Genomic DNA, 19,576 nt, shown 5'->3' on the forward strand with positions numbered 1-19,576 from the left:
TTGTGGTGTTGTCTTTACATCCATCAAAACTATTGAAAAGATGAATTGGAAGATTTTCGAATTAGTTACGTAGCTCCAGTCATGCCATTGAAAAAATGTTTTTGAAACTCCAACTTATTTCGTATAAGAAAGAGCAAGTACTATATTTTTGAAAATCGACAGAGAAAATGGAAAATATTTCCTAAACGAAAGCAAAGCTATATTTAATCAACTTTCTTGTACATAACGGAACCAAAATGATAACATATTTCTGAAAAACATAAACACTAATATTCACCCATAAATACTCACATAAACGGCCGCTGAAAAGGTTGGAGATCGAATTTCCTTACCCACAATAATATTTCGGTCAACGATTTGCTTTCATTCTTCACGGAATACGAACGTGCAGAAGCATAATTTTAACCCACGGATGTTTGATTCAATTGGAACGCATCACGATCCACAAATTTTGGGGAAGATTTCGTAGATCTATGGGGAGCTGTTTACGGTGATGTATGCTAGGGTTGTCTTGGAAGATATTTTGTGAAGGAATGTGTTCGAAGGAAATGTGAGGTAATGGGACAAACGTGGGTCTGATTTTAGTAATTTGAAAACTATGTGAAAGGGTATTTTTGGTACTGGAAAGTTAATTGATTAGTTTATCCCACCTTTCAAAATCACACCTGTAATAGCCAAGCTTGGTGAACGGTACGATTTAAGATTTCGTATGTTTGTTGAATATTTGGTTAAGTTTAAGTATAGTTTTGATGTTAAGAGTTGTGATTTATGGTGTATAGTATTGTTGGTTATATTTGTTATGTGGTTTTATTGTAGCATTGTTGCGATTTAATTCATAGTGATTAGCATGTTGAGCCAATTGGTATGATGCCAATTGGGGTGGTTAGATAAGATATAGAGGTGCAACTTTCTTGTTGAGGGTGTTGTTAGATTGTGAAGAGAAGTGACGTTGTGATTCGATTTTATTTGAAAAGTTGATTGTTGGCTACAGAGGTGACCGCACCCGCGGTGTTTGGGCAGAGACCAGACCACACCCGCGGTCAGATAGGTACCGCACCCGCGGTCGATGCTTCCAGATTTGTGATGTTTTCCAGTAAGCTCACCGCACCCGCGGTAAGAACGCAGCGCACCCGCGGTCGTCGCCTTCGGATTTTTGGAAGTGTTGCAGAATGCCTAGCGCACCCGCGGTATTAATGTTAGCACACCTGCGGTCGTGAACAGTGAAAGCGTGTTTTCGAGATTTAAGTGATATATTACATGAGTTGGCTTCATTTTCCTCATTTCTTTCCCATTCTTCTCGGTTTGCAGCTCTTGGGAGACTAGGGTTTCTACATTTCTTTCTTTCCTTTCTTTGATTCTAGCTTGTGGTTGGATTGTTGGAGTGTGAGCAAGGTTATTGTGGGTTCAAGAAGCTAAGGTAAGCTTGTGGCTTTGTTTATTCTTGGATTCTGATGTTGGGAAATCATGGGTTTGTTGGTTATGTTGGTTTTATGGATTTAATGTTATGGGTTTGTGATTATAGAGTTGTTGATGGTGCAATATATGATTTGTTGTTGTAGGAAGTGTACCAAGATAATAGAATCAAGCTTCTTGTTGGTTGTAAGTGGAATTCATTTTCTTGTGCTCACATGATAATATATGTATTGTGTTTCAATGGTTTTAACATGTTATTCACCTTCCATTTGATTCATGCTATGTATTAATACACTTTTTTATATATTAGAGGCATTTTATGTCTCAATTATGTCAAATGGAATACAAAAGAAAAGAGTATGCAAAGTGTTTGATTTAATGTCCAAAAAAGAGTTCAAATGATTTACTGGATTGATAGATACATAGTCAGAGATTGCATGCAATTAGTTGATCAACGACCATAGGCTTATATCCCAATAGAGTATCGATTTATATCGATGGGATATAGGTACAGAGACAGAGATACTATCTAGATATCAATCCATCAGAGAAAACAGTAATAACATCGTTATTGTTATTCATGCTATGATATTTATGTTTCAGAGTTGATGGTATTCAATGTTTTCAAAGTTATGTTTTTCAGAGTACGCTATGTATCCATTGCTATGTAAGAGTTCCACTTGCTGAGTTTTATACTCATTTAAGTTATTTCATGTGATGCAGATAAGAGCGACGAGCCGGAATGTTGATTGGGGCCGGAGTCATATGCATAAGAGAAGGAAGGAAGATGATATTTTGATAGCATTTTGGACATGATCACAAAAATGATATTTTGTATTTTGTTGCATCATTTTATTGATCGTGTGTATACTTTTGATTATATATATTGAAATGCATTTTGAATCCTTCTTCCCTTCAAGTAAAATTTTTAAATTTCGCTGCTATTTTATTTAAACCGGTCAGAGGGTGTTACAAAACCAAACAAGACAATGTTTTGAGCACACCATACAAACCTATAAATAATCATTTTTCTTATCATTTACGTGTTAATCATTCAATAATCCTATCACTTGAACCAAACACAGCCTAAGTGATATGTCATATACAAAAGTTTTGGCATGAAATCTATTCTTGAAAGGAAATGGATTTAGAAATTTCTAAGTGTTGGAATAGTGTTTTCTCGCACCCAAGGCGTGATGAAAGTTTAATTTTTGGCAAAAAATTGTGTGAGATGGTCTCACGTGTCGTATTTTGTGAGTCAGATCTCTTATTTGGGTCTTTAATGAAAAAATATTACTTTTTATGCTAAGAATATTACTTTTTATTGTGAACATCGGTATTTAGATCATCAATGAAAAAATATAACTTTTTATGCTAAGAGTATTACTTCTTATTGTGAATATTGGTAGAGCTGATCCGTCTCACAGATAAAGATTCACGAGACCGTCTCACAGATAAAGATTCACGAGACCGTCTCACAAGAGACCTACTCTAAAATTAGTAGTTGAGATCAACTTGCCAGAATTTCAGAACTCTAGGTGGCGACGGCGGCGGCTATGCGCGGTGGTGGAAGGGTGGCTCGACCGTGAGCATTGTTTATCAAGTTGGTCGAAATATTTGAGGATAGAAGAGAGACGGATGGAGAAATCTGAGTGAATATTTTTTTTTCGTGGTGTGTTAACAACTTTTGATAATATATATTTAATATCTCTCAATGACACAATCTAATCATACTAAAAAAACCCCCCTCTTTTTTTTTGTTCCTTAACAAAAGGTGAAGGAGAAGAAAAAGAAAAACGAGCAAGATTATGAGCAACTTTATTCGCCGAGCTACGAACATGTATGATCTCTGATATCACAGGGGTCTTCAATCGCTCTCTAATATCTGCTGCACAAATTCCATTATATCCAAGATCATCCTGATTAGTAGTGACTGCCAGCACTGCCAATTGGGAATCGGTAGCTACTTGAACATCCGAAAATCCTCTGTCATATAAGAGAATAATGCTTTCCCGGATCGCCAGAAGTTCACCATGTACTACTGATATGGGCTGATTAATCTGTTTACCAAACGCTAGCAACAAACGGCCTTGGTTATCTCGAACTGCTCCACCAATGCCAAATTGATGTCTATCCTCGTTCATAGCCGCATCCACATTAAGTTTTAAAGTACATGATACCGGTGGTTTCCATACCTTTTCCGATTTATTCCTCGGTGTAGCTTCCACTATCTTCTCCTTGGCCCGAGCTTTTTGGAAGTTAGGAAGTATCACTGAACTCCAGGAGACATTCTCTGCTAACGGTTTCTTCATATCGCTATGAAGGTAATTCTGCTTTTCTCTCCAAACTGCCCACGTGTGTATTGCAAATCCCTCAAATTCTGTCGTAGATAGTTGTGTTTTCAGCCATAAACAAAACTCCAATGTGCACGATTGTGATTCTCCCCGTAGAACGAAAGAGAACGGTGTATTCTTCCATAAATGTTTTATTGCCGCACAAGAGAATAATGCATGGCAAGTTGAATCCATGGGGAAGTTGCACAGGCTGCAAGATTCAGTAACCGGAACATGATGCCAAAATAGGTTCTGGTTAGTCGGAATACAATCATGGGTAATATGCCACCAGAATAGGCGTATCTTTGGGGGAACAGAAAGACTCCAAATAAAGAACCACCATTCTTCATTAGGATGGTGGTCCTAGTTGTATTTTTAACTACTAAAAACACATGGTATAGTTAAGTATTTTTAACTACTCAATGACACAATCTTAATCATACTAAAACTCTTCTAAAATCATCATTCATCTAGGACTAGTTGAATTCTCTTTATCAAAACCCCTACATTGTATTTTTAACTACTAAAAACACATGGTATAATTAAGTAATTATTATTCAACTAGCATACTCTAAATCTTAATTTTCTCACGAATTATTTCTAACTTTTGAAAATACTTAATATAATTAAATAACAATTATTTAGATAATTAATTTTTTTAGATTCCTGTAGAATATTCAATTTGTGTTTTGACTTGTTGAATTGGTTTGAACATTTAAGTGGGTGGACTAAAATGCTCCAGCTCCCGATTTTACTAATTAAAATTTTAAGAAAAAAAAATAGAAGAAGGATAAAAAAATTTGTTCAATTTCCACTACCCCATTTTCTCACACTTCCCCCCACTTTTCTTTTTTTTTTTTTTAATTTCATCTCATTCTTTTATTATTTACTAAAAATAATTCATTTTTTATTTTAATATTATTTTAAGAATAAAACAATAAATAAAATTGAAACGATAAAAACATGATACAAATCCTAAATCAATTTACCCCAATTTTCATACTTCTATTTCTCTATTTCTCAAATATCTTCCCTTCTGCCCGCGATAATATCTTTAATTTATTTCTTCCAAATTTTTAGGTGCTAATGTTTCAAAAAACTTTTTAAAAAAAGCAAAAACTTATGTGAGACGATTTCACGGGTCGTATTTGTGAGACAGATCTCTTATTTGGGTCACCCATTAAAAAGTATTACTTTTTATGCTAAAATAATTACTTTTTATTGTGAATATGGTTAAGGTTGGCCCGTCTCACAGATTATGATCCGTGAGACGGTCTCGCATGAGACTCGCTCCTAAAAAAAGCAATAACTCGCCTCTCCTTTTTTTAGATTAATAACATAGAAAGTATTTAATTACTAATATATATTGAGAAAGAGATTGATTAACTTTCATATTGACTTTAAAAAAATCTCTCAAAACTTAAAAACGTTGATATTATAAATAAGTTAAAAAAACTATACCAATATATTTAAATATTTATATAAAAGTTTTATACACTAATTAAAAAGTTAACTTTACATATATATTACTATTTAATTAAAAATTTACACCATTTTACTAATTTTATAATAGGTCTCTTGTGAGATGATCTCACGAATCTTTATCTATGAAACGGGTCAACCCTACCGATATTTACAATAAAATTAATATTATTAGCATAAAAAGTAATATTTTTTTTCATGAATGACTCTAATAAGAGATATGTCTCATAAATTACGACTTATGAGACCGTCTCACCCAAGTTTTTGTCAATTTTGTAATCAATTTCGTAAAATATTAATTAATTTTACAAAAATACCCTCAAATCATGTTTTTCTTGCAACTTCCACAAATTTATCTTCAGTAATATCTCATAATTTATTTATCGTGGTTTATAAGCCATTAAATCTTTGATAATTTATCTGAATTCTTGATTTTTGAATATTTTATTTTAATCAAAATTGTTGTAATTATTATTATTTTAATTCAATCGAAATTTTATAGAATAAAAAATTATTACATTATATATAATATTATTATAAATAAATAAAAGGTGATATGATAAAAGCGTGGATTGCACAATCCGATTCTGTGCCTCAGCGTCTTCCTCCCTATCCAACGTGTCTATCTCTGAGCCTACATCACACGCTCACGAAGCTCACTACTCCACACCCATGGCTAACTACAAGGAGGCTCACATTTGCCAGTGCTTGAGCCGCCTGGCCACCGCGCGCTGCGACGCCATTGTCACCATCTACGGCCACCGCCGCAAGACGGGGATGCAGTTCGTCGAAGGAGTTTTGAGCATCGCACGAGGTCTGCTTCTGCTCGGTATCAATCCTGGTGACGTCGTCTCCATTTCTGCTCTCAACAGGTGATTCTGAATTCTGAACAACATTTAACTTTTCGTCGTCTTTTTTTTAACCCATGGAAAAAGAAGTAGCGGTTGCAATGTTGCGAAACAAATCAATGGCCTTTTTAAGCCGTGGTTCTATTAATATGAGACATTTCAGTGCTTTGAATCCATGGTTTTATTGTGAACGGAGAGATTTGAAGTTGTGCGTCGATGGAGATTGTTAAATTCTACCATTTACGATGTCTCTAGCTGTAAATGAAGTCTTGAATGACTAGGAAAATGGTTGTTAACTTGAATTTTACTCTTTTTTTCGAGTAATTCCAAGCAATATCTCCCTTTCCATCGTTCTTTTGCCATTTGTAAGGTTCATCTGCTGGTGGACCCACGAATTTATAATTTACATTTAAGAAAATCAACAATTCATGTTCATTGCGATTATTTACTAAAGTATTGGCTGATCTCATGGGTCTGAGATCGTAAAACCAGCTTTGATTTGATCTGATTTGATTCCAGTGATTTGTTCATGGAATGGATGCTTGCAATTACTTATGTTGGCGGCATTGCTGCTCCCCTCAACTACAGATGGGTCAGTCCCGATCACAGGAAATTCTTTACTACCAACTTGTTGCAACTATGCTAATGTTCATAATGCTGTAGAGCCTGGAAGAGGCATTGTTGGCAATGGAAGTAGCACAGCCGGTATTATTGGTAACTGACTCAAGCCAAGGATACTGGCATTCCAAGTTTGGCATTGATTCTGTGCCATCTTTGTTGTGGCACGTATTGATAGATAACATGATTGTTGATGCAAACGACACTGCAACCAGTATGATGTTGATATAACCTTTAAATTAATAATAGATGCTAGATTTATGTAGCAAGTATCTTATGAAGATGTGTAATTTTAATGCAATGTTTGCTTTTGAAATGCAGTTTTTGCCGCTGAATTACTAAAGGAGCCTACCCGATCGGTCAAATTAGACTATGTTTGGGCGCCTGAAAGAGCTGCCATCATATGTTTTACTTCAGGTAATATTTAATTTTTTTCTTTTTTTCCTTCCACGTATGCTTCGATCCAAAGAATTTAAAGAAAGTTTGATGACTTTGAAGGCTTGATTCTGCCTCTATTCATGTCATAAGTAACGCATGAAAGCAATTTAGAGTGCCACCAACGTACTTGCACAGAAGAGTGGCCATTAATGTCAATTTTTTTTTTTAACTTTCTAAAGAAAAACCCATGCTACAAAAGAGACATAATAATTTAACAATATTATCACCACATGAATCTATGTTTTGGCTATATAAAACCATTGTTCATGATTAAAGATATTGAATACTTTGGTGTCCAAATTCTCTACTCTGCAAACTTAATGCATCTTTCATTTACCAGGGTCTAGACAAGGCAAAGTCATAATTTAACTTCAGATAAAAACAGGTTTCAACTTTCCTGATTGTTCTTGATAATCAAAGAAGATCTAGCTGTCAATGTAAATAGTATTTCTGTTTTTGATAAAATTGTGGATCTTCTTGAAGCATTAGATAACAAAGGCTAATCTTACTAAATTTTACTGGCAGGAGTAAAGTGTCAGCAGCAAGATTTCCCTCTATCCAAAAACTTTCTTGACAAGTCTTATGGCTATATTTGAATTTATATTAACACATATCCATTTTGGTTTTTCTTAACAACCATAGGTACGACTGGAAGGCCCAAGGGAGCTACCATAAACCATTCAGCTATAGTTGTGCAATCCCTTGCAAAGATTGCCATTGTTCGCTATAATGAAGATGATGTATACTTTTCCTTGTGATGTTGTCATTTTATTTCCCACACAAATCCATTTTAATATCTCTTACCAAAGTCATAAAAAGAATTGTTAAAAGCAAGGAAAAGCGTTCAGGGGTGTTTCCATATATCTATTCACAGAAAAGTCAGAAAGAAATATTTTTCCTTGTTAGATGCTTAGTACCACAGCTAACTTCTCAATGACACGACTCTGACAGGTCTATCTGCACAATGCTCCATTATGCCACATTGGTGGAATATCGTCGGCCATGGCAGTGTTAATGGCAGGGGGTAGTCATGTTATAATACCCAAGTTCGAGGCTAATAAAGCCAGTGAAGCCATCAGAGAACACCTTGTTACTTCTTTTATAACTGTACCCACAATGATGGCTGATTTAATCTCCTTTATTAGGTAAATAACATTTCCTTTGTCCAGTTTGGATGAGGCAGTTTTTGTGTTGCAATCTAGATTTAATCCTTTCATGCAAACGGTTCTTGTGACATGCTTTGAATATAATGCTTTGTTGTTCTGTATTACTGATTACAAGTTATCATATGACGTGCTTGTGTTTTTTTCTACATGTGCTGCTTGCTTTTTGCAAATGATCATAAATTGTTTGTAGAAACTTTTCACAGGATGAAGCAAACATCTGAAAAATTCGAAACTGTGAAGAAGATTCTTAACGGAAGCGGGACTCTGTCAGTTGAGCTCATTGAAAATGCCACCAAACTTTTTCCAAGAGCCATGCTTCTCACAGCTTATGGTATATTTTATCCCGATTTATTTTATTCCAATATGATCACAAGAAAATGTAAGTTTTTGAAGCTGAAGAAACGATAGTGAAAATAACAGGAGGTCTCATTGTTGTACATATCACACATGCACTGAAAATTTTGAATGTGATTGGACCCCAACTTTCCCTGGTGAAATACTATGTATTCCTTCACATTCCTGTTTTCTAAGTTCTAACAGACTTAACTGTTGTATGCAAATTTTATTTCCTGGGGATTGTACAACTTTTATGTTGGAATTTTGGATTGAGTTTAGTTATATTAACTCGATGTCCTAATAAGTAAGAAAAATTCCAATATGTTTCTTTTTTCTATCTCCTTTCACAAAAATAAAATAAAATATTCACCTTTATCCTTCACTGATTCTATCTTCCATGCTTTTATTTCATCAAGGAATGACAGAGACATGTTCTTCATTAACCTTCATGATGCTTCACGATCCTACAAAAGAAAACCATTTCCAGCAACTATGTGATTTTCAGAAATCCCACTCAAGTTGTCAAGAGGGTATTTGCATAGGGATGCCTGCACCACATGTTGAACTAAGAATAAGTCTCGAAGACTCTTCCAGTGGGGGGAAAATCTTGACAAGGGGACCCCATGTAATGCTCCGGTATTGGGGTCAAACTCCATCCAAGCATTTGGGTCCTGTGAATGAAGCTTGGCTTGATACAGGAGATATAGGACGTATAGATGATCACGGTAATCTGTGGCTTATGGGGCGTGCAAAGGATAGGATCAAGAGTGGAGGGGAGAATATCTTTCCTGAAGAGGTTAGAATGCAAAATGGACTTTTATGTCTTACATACTTGATCATGACTCTTATGCTTGCAACCATCACTTCTGAAATTGCTTTTATGAAGCATATGGTTTCACTTTTCTTGTGACACAGGTAGAGGCTGTCCTATCCCAACATCCGGGAATATCCAAGATTGTTGTCGTAGGTGTTCCAGACTCTCGGTGGACTGAGATGGTAGTCGCTTGTATCAAACTTAAAGACAATTGGGACTGGGTCGATATTGACTTTAACCACTCGTCCAAAGACGAAGTTCAATCTGTATCCAGTGAGATACTCAAACAGTTTTGTAGAGAAAAAAATTTGACTGGGTATGCTCTTTTATATGACATATATATATAACTAAATAATGTTCTCTCTTTCTACCTCATATGCAGAGACCTGGTGTGTAAAAATTTTTATCCTTGCAGATATAAAATTCCAAAAAAAATAATCTTATGGGGGAATTCATTTCCAGTTACGACGACGGGGAAATTAAGGAGAGATTGTATCAGAGCTGAAGTTATTTCTCACGCGGGCCGTTTGTCCAGCAAACTATGACAACACTGCACCAAATAATTTATTTCAGCTGCACTCTAAGTACATAGAATATGTGCATGTCTCGCATTCTAGAACCAGAACATTTCCATTCTCAGTATTTTGTTTTAGGCCATTTGTGATTTATTTGATACTGTGATGACACAGCCATTATCGTATTTTGTATCGTAGAAAATCAGTGTCATCTTTCTGCAATTCTTAGCCTCTGTAGTTGGGAAGTGTGTAACTCGAACAGAATGTTCCAGAATTCATTCATTCTATTGTTATTTAATATATTTTTTTAAATGTTTAATAACTTCTTTTATTTTGGTTGTGGTCATCATTATCAATTATTACATATGGTATCATAATTTTCTTCTTCTCCATCTCTTTTTTCTTTGGTTATTTCGATCTGGCTTTTGCACTGTAAAATCTTACAATTCGTGCCCAATTAGATGGATTCCCATGAATGACAATGTGGTGTTTAATCCTTTGTTTTCAGTATGTTTTTTAAAAAAAGTTAGCTCCCTCAAAAATCAAATACTCGATAAACTGGAAGAATCAAAAGTAATCATTGTTTTAAGAACGATATCTACCTGCATGAATGATATCGTTGATAAACAACCACAAGAAGTTGAGAATATGATTGGTTAATGAGATGTTAAGATTGCATCAAAGATCCTTACTTGTAACGATGACATTGAGACGAGTTCGAAACGAGTTTGGTCAAATTCAAGACTCGTCCTATTAAGAATATATCCGGATCTGAACATGTCCTAAAACATGTTCAATCTGGATTGGATCCGCAAACTAGTCAATCATTAATTTAATTAATTCTAGTAAATATAAAATGAAAAACTCTAGATATCAATACATTAATCAAAATTGCACCAAAATCATAATATCTTTTAATAATAAATTAACAATAAGGGACGACAATATTAAATTAAGTTTAATTGGATTAAGACATTTATTATTTAATATAATATAAATATAGTAACGGATTTATTAAAACATGTTACCCGTTTTGAATCAGCCGATCGGGTTTAGATTTATTTATTCTGATATGAAAAAAAAAAAAAAAAACAAAAACAAAAGTCACATCAGTCAAAAACTGGTCGGTATGTATTATTATTCGTTGAGCAAAAAACTTTTGATATATTTATACAAAATAAATAAATAAAAAAAATTCAAGTAACCTCAAAGGTGACTATTTATTAAACAAAAATGATAGTTGACAAGTGATATACTTAAAATTGAGTTTAACAAAATATTTCTTTCAATGTTAATTATATTATATCATGTGATTTTTAAAATTTTGAAATTATGCAAATAAATATTCAATTTATCCCCCCCACCACCCAAGGGGGTGTGTTTAAAAATTGTTTAATTTAGGAAGTGTGTTATAATATAGTGGGCAAAATGAAGGGCTTTTTTTAAAAATAATATAAAAAAAATAAAAAAATATAAAATATTGCAAATTCAAAAGTTTTACAAAACGAATGTTTATTAAATTATATATATATATTTATATTTTATTACTAAATAAAAAAAATATAAAATCCGTGACAGTCTGGGACGAATCTTATTTTTGATTATTCTCGGTTCTGTGCATACGTTTGCAAATATACATACCTCTGTTATATATAATTTTCGGATTGTTATAGTTTTGTAAAACTTTTGAATTTGCAATATTTTTATAATTTTTTATTTTGTATATATTATTTTTAAAAAAAGCCCCAAAATGAAATCCATCATAAAAATAATTTGATTAAATATTGCAACTTTATATTTTTTTTGTAAAAATTTCATTTATTACGTCGAAGAATTGAAACTAAATGCCAAGTTTTGGAAGGTTTATATAGTTAATTACGCAATTAAAATTTCGTCAAAATTGGGTGTACTTATTGAATTAATAAAATGCATCAAATACATCATTTAATGAAACGAATTCGAGCTTAATAAAAAAAATACTTTAGTAACATAATTACAATTATTTAATAGATAATATTTGACATGAACTTAAAATATCGATGTCTATATAACCCTGAGTTAATTGTTTTATAAGTCGTCTATTTCTTAATCTAATAAATAAAATATAAAGTCAAGCTTTTGTTTTACATGAATATTTTGGTAATGTTAAATACACAAATCACAGGAGAGATTGTGTCAATCCGACTCGATATTTCAGCAAGAAAATATAGAAAAATTAACAGCTGGTTTGCTATTTTTTTATACCTTTATATGAATATCTTTTTAAAATATAAATAAATTTTTATTCTTATAGCTAGTTCTCCTATCTTTACTCACTTTTATTTCCGAAAAAGAAAAAAAAAATCCATATATTTCGATCTTATCGGTTATGAAATCAGTGGCATTGGTGAATTCTTAGCCAGAAATTGCAACCTCGTGGTTTAGAATTAGTAAAAAATAATAATAATCCATATTTGATCAATTAGGACAAAAGTGGATTGGTCAAAACTAATTACCTGATTTGTTGCAATAATATACGAGATAGCATTAATAATCGGGACAAAATAAGGAACGAGCCAGTCGGTATTAATATAAATAAATAAATATTGGTTTCCCAAAAGAATAGCTGAGAAAAAAAAGCTCCTTCGATCCTTAATTCATGCCCAAAAACATTAGTATAAATAGCCATTGGCTCAACTCAGAAAAATTCAAGCTGTAGCTGAGAATAAGTAATATATAAAAAAACAGAAAAAGAAGAATAAAAAGATTCAGAGGTCTCTCAAACAAAGTATATAGCAAGAAATGCAATAAAACTGTAATTATTTTTTCCGTTTTGAGAGCTCCTCTTTATCTGTATAAAGTTCTCTTTTTTAAAAGATTTATCTATTATTAGTTTTCCAGCTAAGTATATTGGTGATTTGTGAATAAGTTGTAAAGATGGCAGTTGGAGCTATTGACGTGGGAACTGGCGCGAACTATGAAGCCCGGGTCACGCCCTTCGTCGTCGTGGCCTGCATGGTCGCCGCGACGGGTGGTCTTATTTTCGGTTACGACATTGGTATCTCAGGTTCGTATCTCTTGTTCAGCCTTTGTAGAAAATGATTGTATAAAAGAAATGAAAATCCCTGATCCAATATTTTCTCATCCAGATGTTCATTAACCAATTTTGTGACTGGTGTTTTACAGGAGGGGTTACATCGATGGACGAATTCTTGCAGAAATTCTTCCCCTCTGTGTATGCAAAGGAGAAGGCTCCTGGTGACTACAACCAGTACTGTAAATTCGAGAACCACGTGTTGACCCTATTCACATCCTCCCTTTACCTGGCGGCACTCATTGCTTCCTTCTTCGCTTCGATCACAACCCGCGCGTTCGGCCGGAAAATCTCCATGACCACGGGAGGTCTGATCTTCCTCATCGGTGCTGTGCTCAACGGAGCAGCTGTCAACGTTGAGATGTTGATCGTTGGTCGTATTTTGCTTGGTGTGGGTATCGGTTACGCCAACCAGTCTGTCCCAGTTTACCTCTCCGAAATGGCACCACCAAAGCTGAGAGGAGCACTCAACATTGGCTTCCAAATGGCCACCACCATTGGTATTTTTGCAGCAAATCTTGTCAACTATGGAACATCAAAGATGCAGGAGAATGGATGGAGGGTCTCACTTGCCTTGGCGGCTGCCCCAGCTGTTATCATGACCGTTGGTGCTATTTGCTTGCCAGATACACCCAACTCCCTGATCGAGAGAGGACAGAAAGAGAAAGCACGTGAAATGTTGCAAAAGATCCGTGGTACGCCATCTGTGGACACTGAATTCTCAGATTTGGTGGAGGCAAGCGAGGCATCCAAGCTGGTGGAGCACCCATGGAAGCAGATTCTAGAAAGAAAATACAGGCCACAGTTGGTGATCACATGCTTGATTCCATTCTTCCAGCAACTGACTGGCATTAATGTCATCATGTTCTACGCTCCTGTTCTGTTCAAGACCTTGGGATTCGGGGACGACGCCTCGCTCATGTCTGCAGTCGTGACTGGCCTTGTCAACGTGTTAGCCACTATAGTCTCCATCTTAGTGGTCGATAAATTTGGGAGAAGGGTGTTGTTCCTAGAGGGAGGCATTCAAATGATCATCTGCCAGATTGGTGTTGGATGTCTCATTGCATCTGTTTTCGGAGTTTCAGGCGATGGGGCATTCAGCAAAGGAATGGGCAACCTTGCACTGGCACTCATCTGCATATATGTAGCTGCTTTTGCTTGGTCATGGGGTCCTTTGGGATGGCTGGTTCCCAGTGAAATCTTCCCATTGGAAATCAGATCTGCAGGACAATCCATCAATGTTTCCGTCAACATGTTCTTCACATTCGTGATCGGGCAACTGTTCTTGTCAATGCTCTGCCACTTGAAGTTCGGCTTGTTCTTCTTCTTCGCTGGATTTGTGATATTGATGACTGTGTTCGTGTTCTTGTTCGTGCCGGAGACAAAGAACATGCCAATTGAAGAGATGAACAGAGTGTGGAAGGCTCACTGGTTCTGGGGTAAATACATTCCAGATGATGCAGTGGGTCTTGAACACCACACAAATAAGAATAACAATCAAACTGCCTAAACAATTAGCATTGCTACTGAATAAACAACCTGATGCTTAACAGATTAGGTTTTATGAATTATTTGAGTGTATGTTCCATTCATTTTAAGATTTATAATGTTATAAAGTAATAAAATATATTTTATTTAGTTTTTGCCTTGGTGTATATTTTCCCACATTATGTTACCAGTCAAATCATGCATTCAGACTCGTTCCATACTAGAAAAGTAATCAAGAAAACATTCCCAAATCTTTCAATCACATTTTCTTGGTCAAGCAAAATCAGCCATCCCTTCAAATGCTTTTAACTAGGCTGAAAATAACGATATTAGAAAAAACAATGGAAGATTGATTAGCAACAATATATTACCATCAACATACTTATACAAATATTGTAAATCATAATCACACTTTCCTTTACCCCATCTTATCCACAATTTTGTTGAGAAAGTACCCAGAAAAAAAAGAGATAATTTCAGTCAACTTTTTCTTTGAATAAATTAACCTCAAATTCATAAGACACTTAAAATTCAGTTAGTTAAGTAATTATCAAAGATACATCCCTAAATATTTTTGTAAAATTATTTCTTTGGTGCGTTTCTTCTTGATCAATGTAAAGCATGTTTCCTTTGTTTTTGTCCAGCGAAAGTCAAGATCCAAATGTACAAATAACAGAACTCATCATTCGCAATATTAACACTAAAATTGGCTTGGTATACTGAAACTGATTCTAGCACAGAGCTATATGCCTCCTCTCAAAGTAGATCAATATAAAGGTACAAGGTAATGACTACTATTATTTGAATATTACAATTATACATATAATATATATATATATATATATATATATATATATATATATATATATATATTTACCTAGGAATGGCTCTAATGTACAGTAACATGACTTGTAAATGTATAGGACATATAAAACATCTGTCACCTCCACATAAAAATGTAATAATTTCTATGAAGGAGATGCAGGTATGGATTGCTTAACCATTTAGAGAGGGTTAAAAGATGGACACCGAGTCCAGATGTTTGTCTACATACTCTTTAAGTTTAGCTTTGGTTATTGCACCCTCCTTCCTGCTTCCTGGAACTTCCTGGCCATCTTGGAAGACTATCAATGCTGGCAATCCATAAACCTTGTATTTCTCAATCAGTTGTGGGTTTGAATCATGATCAACTTTAACAACCATCAGTTTTTCTTGATACTCCTGAGAATTTCGTTAAAGGAAAAATTACAGAGGAATATTATGCACAAAGGTCTCAAGGTCTCATGTAGATATGTTCATTACCATATTCAGTTTCTCAAAAGGGGCATTTGTTAATTGATGTCACATTATTTTAACACATTAAATGTAATATAATGCAGAATTGGCAACACAACCTGAATACAATCTGTATATCACCCTTTCATGTGTGCAAAACATTCGATTCTTCAAAAAGAATCATTACAAGAAGAAAAATAGAAGAGGCTATTAAGTAAAAAGTAATATTCACGGTTACATTAATATACACATTTCCAGGAATACCAGACCACCAACCTTTCTCAATTTTAAAGAAAAGGTATCAACAGCAAATGACAATCAATTTCTCAGTTGTGCTAAACTATGATTCCCTTGTTCCTGAAAACCATTCCGATAAGAAATTCTTCTCTATTTGATGCATGGAAGCCGTGTCCTTTATCATACCGTTTTTCCATGCAAATATTTTGAAAATTACTAGAGTGCCTAAATTACATGTCAGTGTTAAACATCATTTCAACTTCTTCTTATTAATAAAAAAACATTTCACAAAACTAACCCATAGGTAACAGTAGTTTGCAACGTTCTCTGAAATGGTGTGCTTCTAACCAGATATGAAAAGACTACTCCTCCATTTAAAAACTAGTATTTTTTTTAGATGGACTCTCTAATCCCTTCTAGTCCTAAAATTAATGCGCTAATGGGGATGGATACATTGGAAGGGGACCCCAAGAACGTGATGCCACAAGGATAGTGTTATATCATCAATGTATTAATGTCTGTGATCGAGTACCAGTAAATAATGAAAACACTACTTGATGTCGGCTTTTGAAATGCACGCCGCAATCTCACCTTGACTTTCACCAAAAAATTAAGTCAATCATGAGAATTTTTTTAAAAAATCAAGCACCCACATGTAAAATCTATTACCATCGAACCAGTGGAAATCATGCCATACGATTAAGAAACAATAACTGAATAGCCACCGTACCTGCGCTAGGGTTTCAAGCGCGGGAGCGATCAAACGGCAGGGACCGCACCAAGTAGCCACGAACTCAACAAGGACCGGACGTTCTGACTTTAAGACGACATCGTAGAACTCACTCTCGTCTATCTCCCGCACCGCGGCACCACACTTGATCGAGGTTTTCTTCGAAGACCTCGCCAAGGGGGTAATCATCCAATTTCGCAGCGAGCTCCAGCAAACTCTACTGAAAGCCGAAGAAGAGTGAGAAGAAATCCCGTAGCCACTTCCGGCAGCCGTTACACGAACCGCAGGCAGCTTCGAACAGCACGGAATAATCGGTACCGAGGATACAATCGGCATCGTCGTCTTCTCCACTGAAACTGGTCTGCTGAATCTCTCTGAGTGGCACTCAATTTTCCGCCAGTATAAATTACAGATTATTATCGGACACTTTTGGTGGGCCGAAGTTAAAATTTACCAGGCCCAAAAATGATTAAAGTCCATTAAATTCTCGGAGCCCGGTAATACCTGAGGCCCGTTAAATAGGCTAGCCCATTATATAAAGATGGGAGTCATGGAACCAGTAATATAATTTGATATTCGTAAATTCCATTTTTTTTATGAAATATTAAACTAAAAATATTAAAAAGATCTGAAAAGTGGTAATTTTTTTAGTGTGTGTGTCTATATATATATATATATATATATATATATATATATATATATATATATATATATATATATATATATATATATACACACACACTAAAAAAATTACCACTTTTCAGATCTTTTTAATATTTTTAGTTTAATATATATATATATATATATATATATATCACATTTTAGGCCAATTTGATGTATTCGTCATTCCACATCGCTTATTTGGTTTTTAAGTGGAAACTGCAATTTTCGAATTTTATATCTGTCATTTTGCAATTTTGATCATCCATTATATCAAAATTGGATTGTAGTTTCATATCATTCAATTTTGATCATTTTAATACTCTTTTGACTTTTATTAGGAGTTTTGATATGATAATTCACAAATGAGCGTCACTTCATAAATAAAAAAAGAACAAAATTGTAAAAAAAAAATTGTAACGGATAAATACTTGAAATTTGACTACATAAATATTAGGTTAAACATGCATGATTAAGAAAAATATTGATATGAGTAATCTTTTTGGAAACCTCTCGTAGGGTCAAACTGTTGATGTTACGTTGTATGATCTTGTTGGGTGAGTGAGTCCTAAAAAAAGGTCACCAAATCGTAATGGGTGAGAATGGTTTGCTGGGACAGCGTTGTCTAAAAGAAAATGATAAAACTGATATCCAGTGTGATATGAGACAACAACAACAATAAAACATGTCCATCTCCTAAATAGCTCATTCCATTGACACTCAAGTAGGTGTAACCTCTCATTTACACCAGTCTTAATACGAGACTCTTAGCTGCAATAAATATAAGAAATAAAGTTACGTATCTGTTATCAACTATAACTTTTGATCAATGAATAAAAGCTTGATCCAAATAATAGAATACCAACATTGTAGATGGACAAATATATATGATCATATTTGATATTTTCCCTTTTTTTAAACCCACGATTCGGTTATTTCGATTTTGAAGAACATCAATTCGGCTAGTTCGATTTTAGGTATAGAGTTTGGTCGGGTTGAAAGTAAGTTTTGATTTCAACCCGACCAATTGGAACAAAGAGGCTGTTTTATGTCATGTTTGGATAGAAATACTTTTGGACTTTTGCTTTAAAATCTCCTTAGAATTTCACTTAATTTTATGAGCGCATTCAAACACCGAAATCTTTTCGATTTAAAAAGGCTCGATATATTCGAATGTGTCCACGTGAAGCATGATTAGAAGTTAGCAAGTACCACACGTGAAACATGATGATGCAATGTAGGGACATGCGACAAATTTGGGTTTCAAGTATTTTTAAGATTTATTATATTTATATACATATATAAAAAAAATAAAAATAAAAACTTGTCTGAGACGATCTCACATGTCGTATTTTGTGAGACAGATATCTTTTTGGGTTATTCATTAAAAAAATTACTTTTTATGCTAAGAGTAATACTTTTTATTGTGAATATCGATAGGGTTTTACCTATCTAAAAGATAAATATTCGTGAGACTGTCTCACAAGAAACATGCTCATAAAAAAATTGATTTATCGAGTTCCTATTTCACCTTCTAGCTGAAACTCTTCTATGATCGTGCATGCGTATATTATAATAACACATAATCATAATAAAGAAAGAAATTAACTAAAAAAAGTTGAAGAGAAAGACCAAACAAATAGGAGTGTTTAATGTGATCCGACAAAATAGTTCCAACAAACATAAATAACAAAAAAAATACACTTTTGTTGTCCTAAATAATATTTTGAACATAAAAAATTATGCTTTCATAGATCTGGTCAGAGATCGATTCACGTTACAATTTTAATTTGTTAGACAATATAATGGTAGTTTTCTTTTTTTTTGAATAAATATGTATCAAAACTATATCACCATGGAATATACCAGAATAAAAATCACATAAATATTAATTTAGAAGCAATAGGATTAAAGAAGAGGAAAAAAATCAAAAAGAACCAATTTTTTCCTCGAAAAATAAAAGTGAAACCCAATCTAAGTTTGAAAGAGTAAGTCTCTTGTGAGACGATTTGACGAATATTTATCTGTGAGACAGATCAACCGTATCGATATTCACAATAAAAATTAATATTGTTAGCATAAAAATAATATTTTTCATAAATGACTCATATAAAATATCTGTGTCACAAAATAGACTCGCATGAAGTTTT

The 19,576-nt window shown here is 34.1% G+C and overlaps 4 protein-coding genes and 1 long non-coding RNA gene across 6 annotated transcripts; 2 read left to right on the top strand and 3 right to left on the bottom strand.

Annotated features, from left to right (window-relative positions):
* Positions 1–200: 200 nt before the first annotated feature.
* On the bottom strand, positions 201–2,489 carry LOC140817314 (uncharacterized). Its single transcript, XR_012114747.1, has 2 exons — positions 2,392–2,489; positions 201–665 (listed from the first exon to the last, which is right to left on the bottom strand). It is a non-coding gene; the product is annotated as an uncharacterized lncRNA (long non-coding RNA).
* Positions 2,490–3,146: 657 nt separating this feature from the next.
* Positions 3,147–3,725, bottom strand: LOC140815996 (uncharacterized). Its single transcript, XM_073175062.1, has one exon. It carries the CDS (start codon positions 3,723–3,725, stop codon positions 3,147–3,149), a length of 579 nt encoding a protein of 192 aa, XP_073031163.1.
* Positions 3,726–5,810: 2,085 nt separating this feature from the next.
* LOC140816823 (2-succinylbenzoate--CoA ligase, chloroplastic/peroxisomal-like) lies at positions 5,811–10,057 on the top strand. Of its 2 annotated transcripts, XM_073176296.1 has the most exons (10): positions 5,811–6,100; positions 6,596–6,668; positions 6,740–6,908; positions 7,016–7,111; positions 7,775–7,872; positions 8,084–8,277; positions 8,502–8,629; positions 9,051–9,430; positions 9,550–9,764; positions 9,864–10,057. In XM_073176296.1, the coding sequence occupies exons 1-10, from the start codon at positions 5,901–5,903 to the stop codon at positions 9,991–9,993; spliced, it is 1,683 nt and encodes a 560-aa protein (XP_073032397.1). In that variant the 5' UTR covers positions 5,811–5,900; the 3' UTR covers positions 9,994–10,057. The 2 variants fall into 2 exon arrangements, with proteins under 2 accessions (XP_073032397.1, XP_073032398.1); XM_073176297.1 differs by lacking the exon at positions 5,811–6,100 and having other exon boundaries at positions 6,740–6,790.
* Positions 10,058–12,650: 2,593 nt separating this feature from the next.
* Positions 12,651–14,679, top strand: LOC140815962 (sugar transport protein 10-like). Its single transcript, XM_073175021.1, has 2 exons — positions 12,651–13,009; positions 13,129–14,679. Exons 1-2 carry the CDS (start codon positions 12,880–12,882, stop codon positions 14,544–14,546), a joined length of 1,548 nt encoding a protein of 515 aa, XP_073031122.1. The 5' UTR covers positions 12,651–12,879; the 3' UTR covers positions 14,547–14,679.
* LOC140815963 (thioredoxin X, chloroplastic) lies at positions 14,172–17,160 on the bottom strand. Its single transcript, XM_073175023.1, has 2 exons — positions 16,767–17,160; positions 14,172–15,745 (listed from the first exon to the last, which is right to left on the bottom strand). The coding sequence occupies exons 1-2, from the start codon at positions 17,100–17,102 to the stop codon at positions 15,539–15,541; spliced, it is 543 nt and encodes a 180-aa protein (XP_073031124.1). The 5' UTR covers positions 17,103–17,160; the 3' UTR covers positions 14,172–15,538.
* Between the last annotated feature and the right edge of the window lie 2,416 nt (positions 17,161–19,576).

The sequence above is a fragment of the Primulina eburnea genome, chromosome 16, assembly GCF_022965805.1.
Source record: "Primulina eburnea isolate SZY01 chromosome 16, ASM2296580v1, whole genome shotgun sequence".
Lineage (NCBI taxonomy): Eukaryota > Viridiplantae > Streptophyta > Magnoliopsida > Lamiales > Gesneriaceae > Primulina > Primulina eburnea.

Coding starts and splice junctions, on each gene's coding strand:
- LOC140815996 (XM_073175062.1), bottom strand. CDS start 3,725: ATGAAGAAACCGTTAGCAGAGAATGTCTCCTGGAGTTCAGTGATACTT.
- LOC140815963 (XM_073175023.1), bottom strand. CDS start 17,102: ATGCCGATTGTATCCTCGGTACCGATTATTCCGTGCTGTTCGAAGCTG. Junction 15,746..16,766: donor CGCTTGAAACCCTAGCGCAG/GTACGGTGGCTA, acceptor CGAAATTCTCAG/GAGTATCAAGAAAAACTGAT.
- LOC140816823 (XM_073176296.1), top strand. CDS start 5,901: ATGGCTAACTACAAGGAGGCTCACATTTGCCAGTGCTTGAGCCGCCTG. Junction 6,909..7,015: donor TGCAAACGACACTGCAACCA/GTATGATGTTGA, acceptor TTTGAAATGCAG/TTTTTGCCGCTGAATTACTA. Junction 7,112..7,774: donor CATCATATGTTTTACTTCAG/GTAATATTTAAT, acceptor TAACAACCATAG/GTACGACTGGAAGGCCCAAG.
- LOC140815962 (XM_073175021.1), top strand. CDS start 12,880: ATGGCAGTTGGAGCTATTGACGTGGGAACTGGCGCGAACTATGAAGCC. Junction 13,010..13,128: donor TTACGACATTGGTATCTCAG/GTTCGTATCTCT, acceptor GGTGTTTTACAG/GAGGGGTTACATCGATGGAC.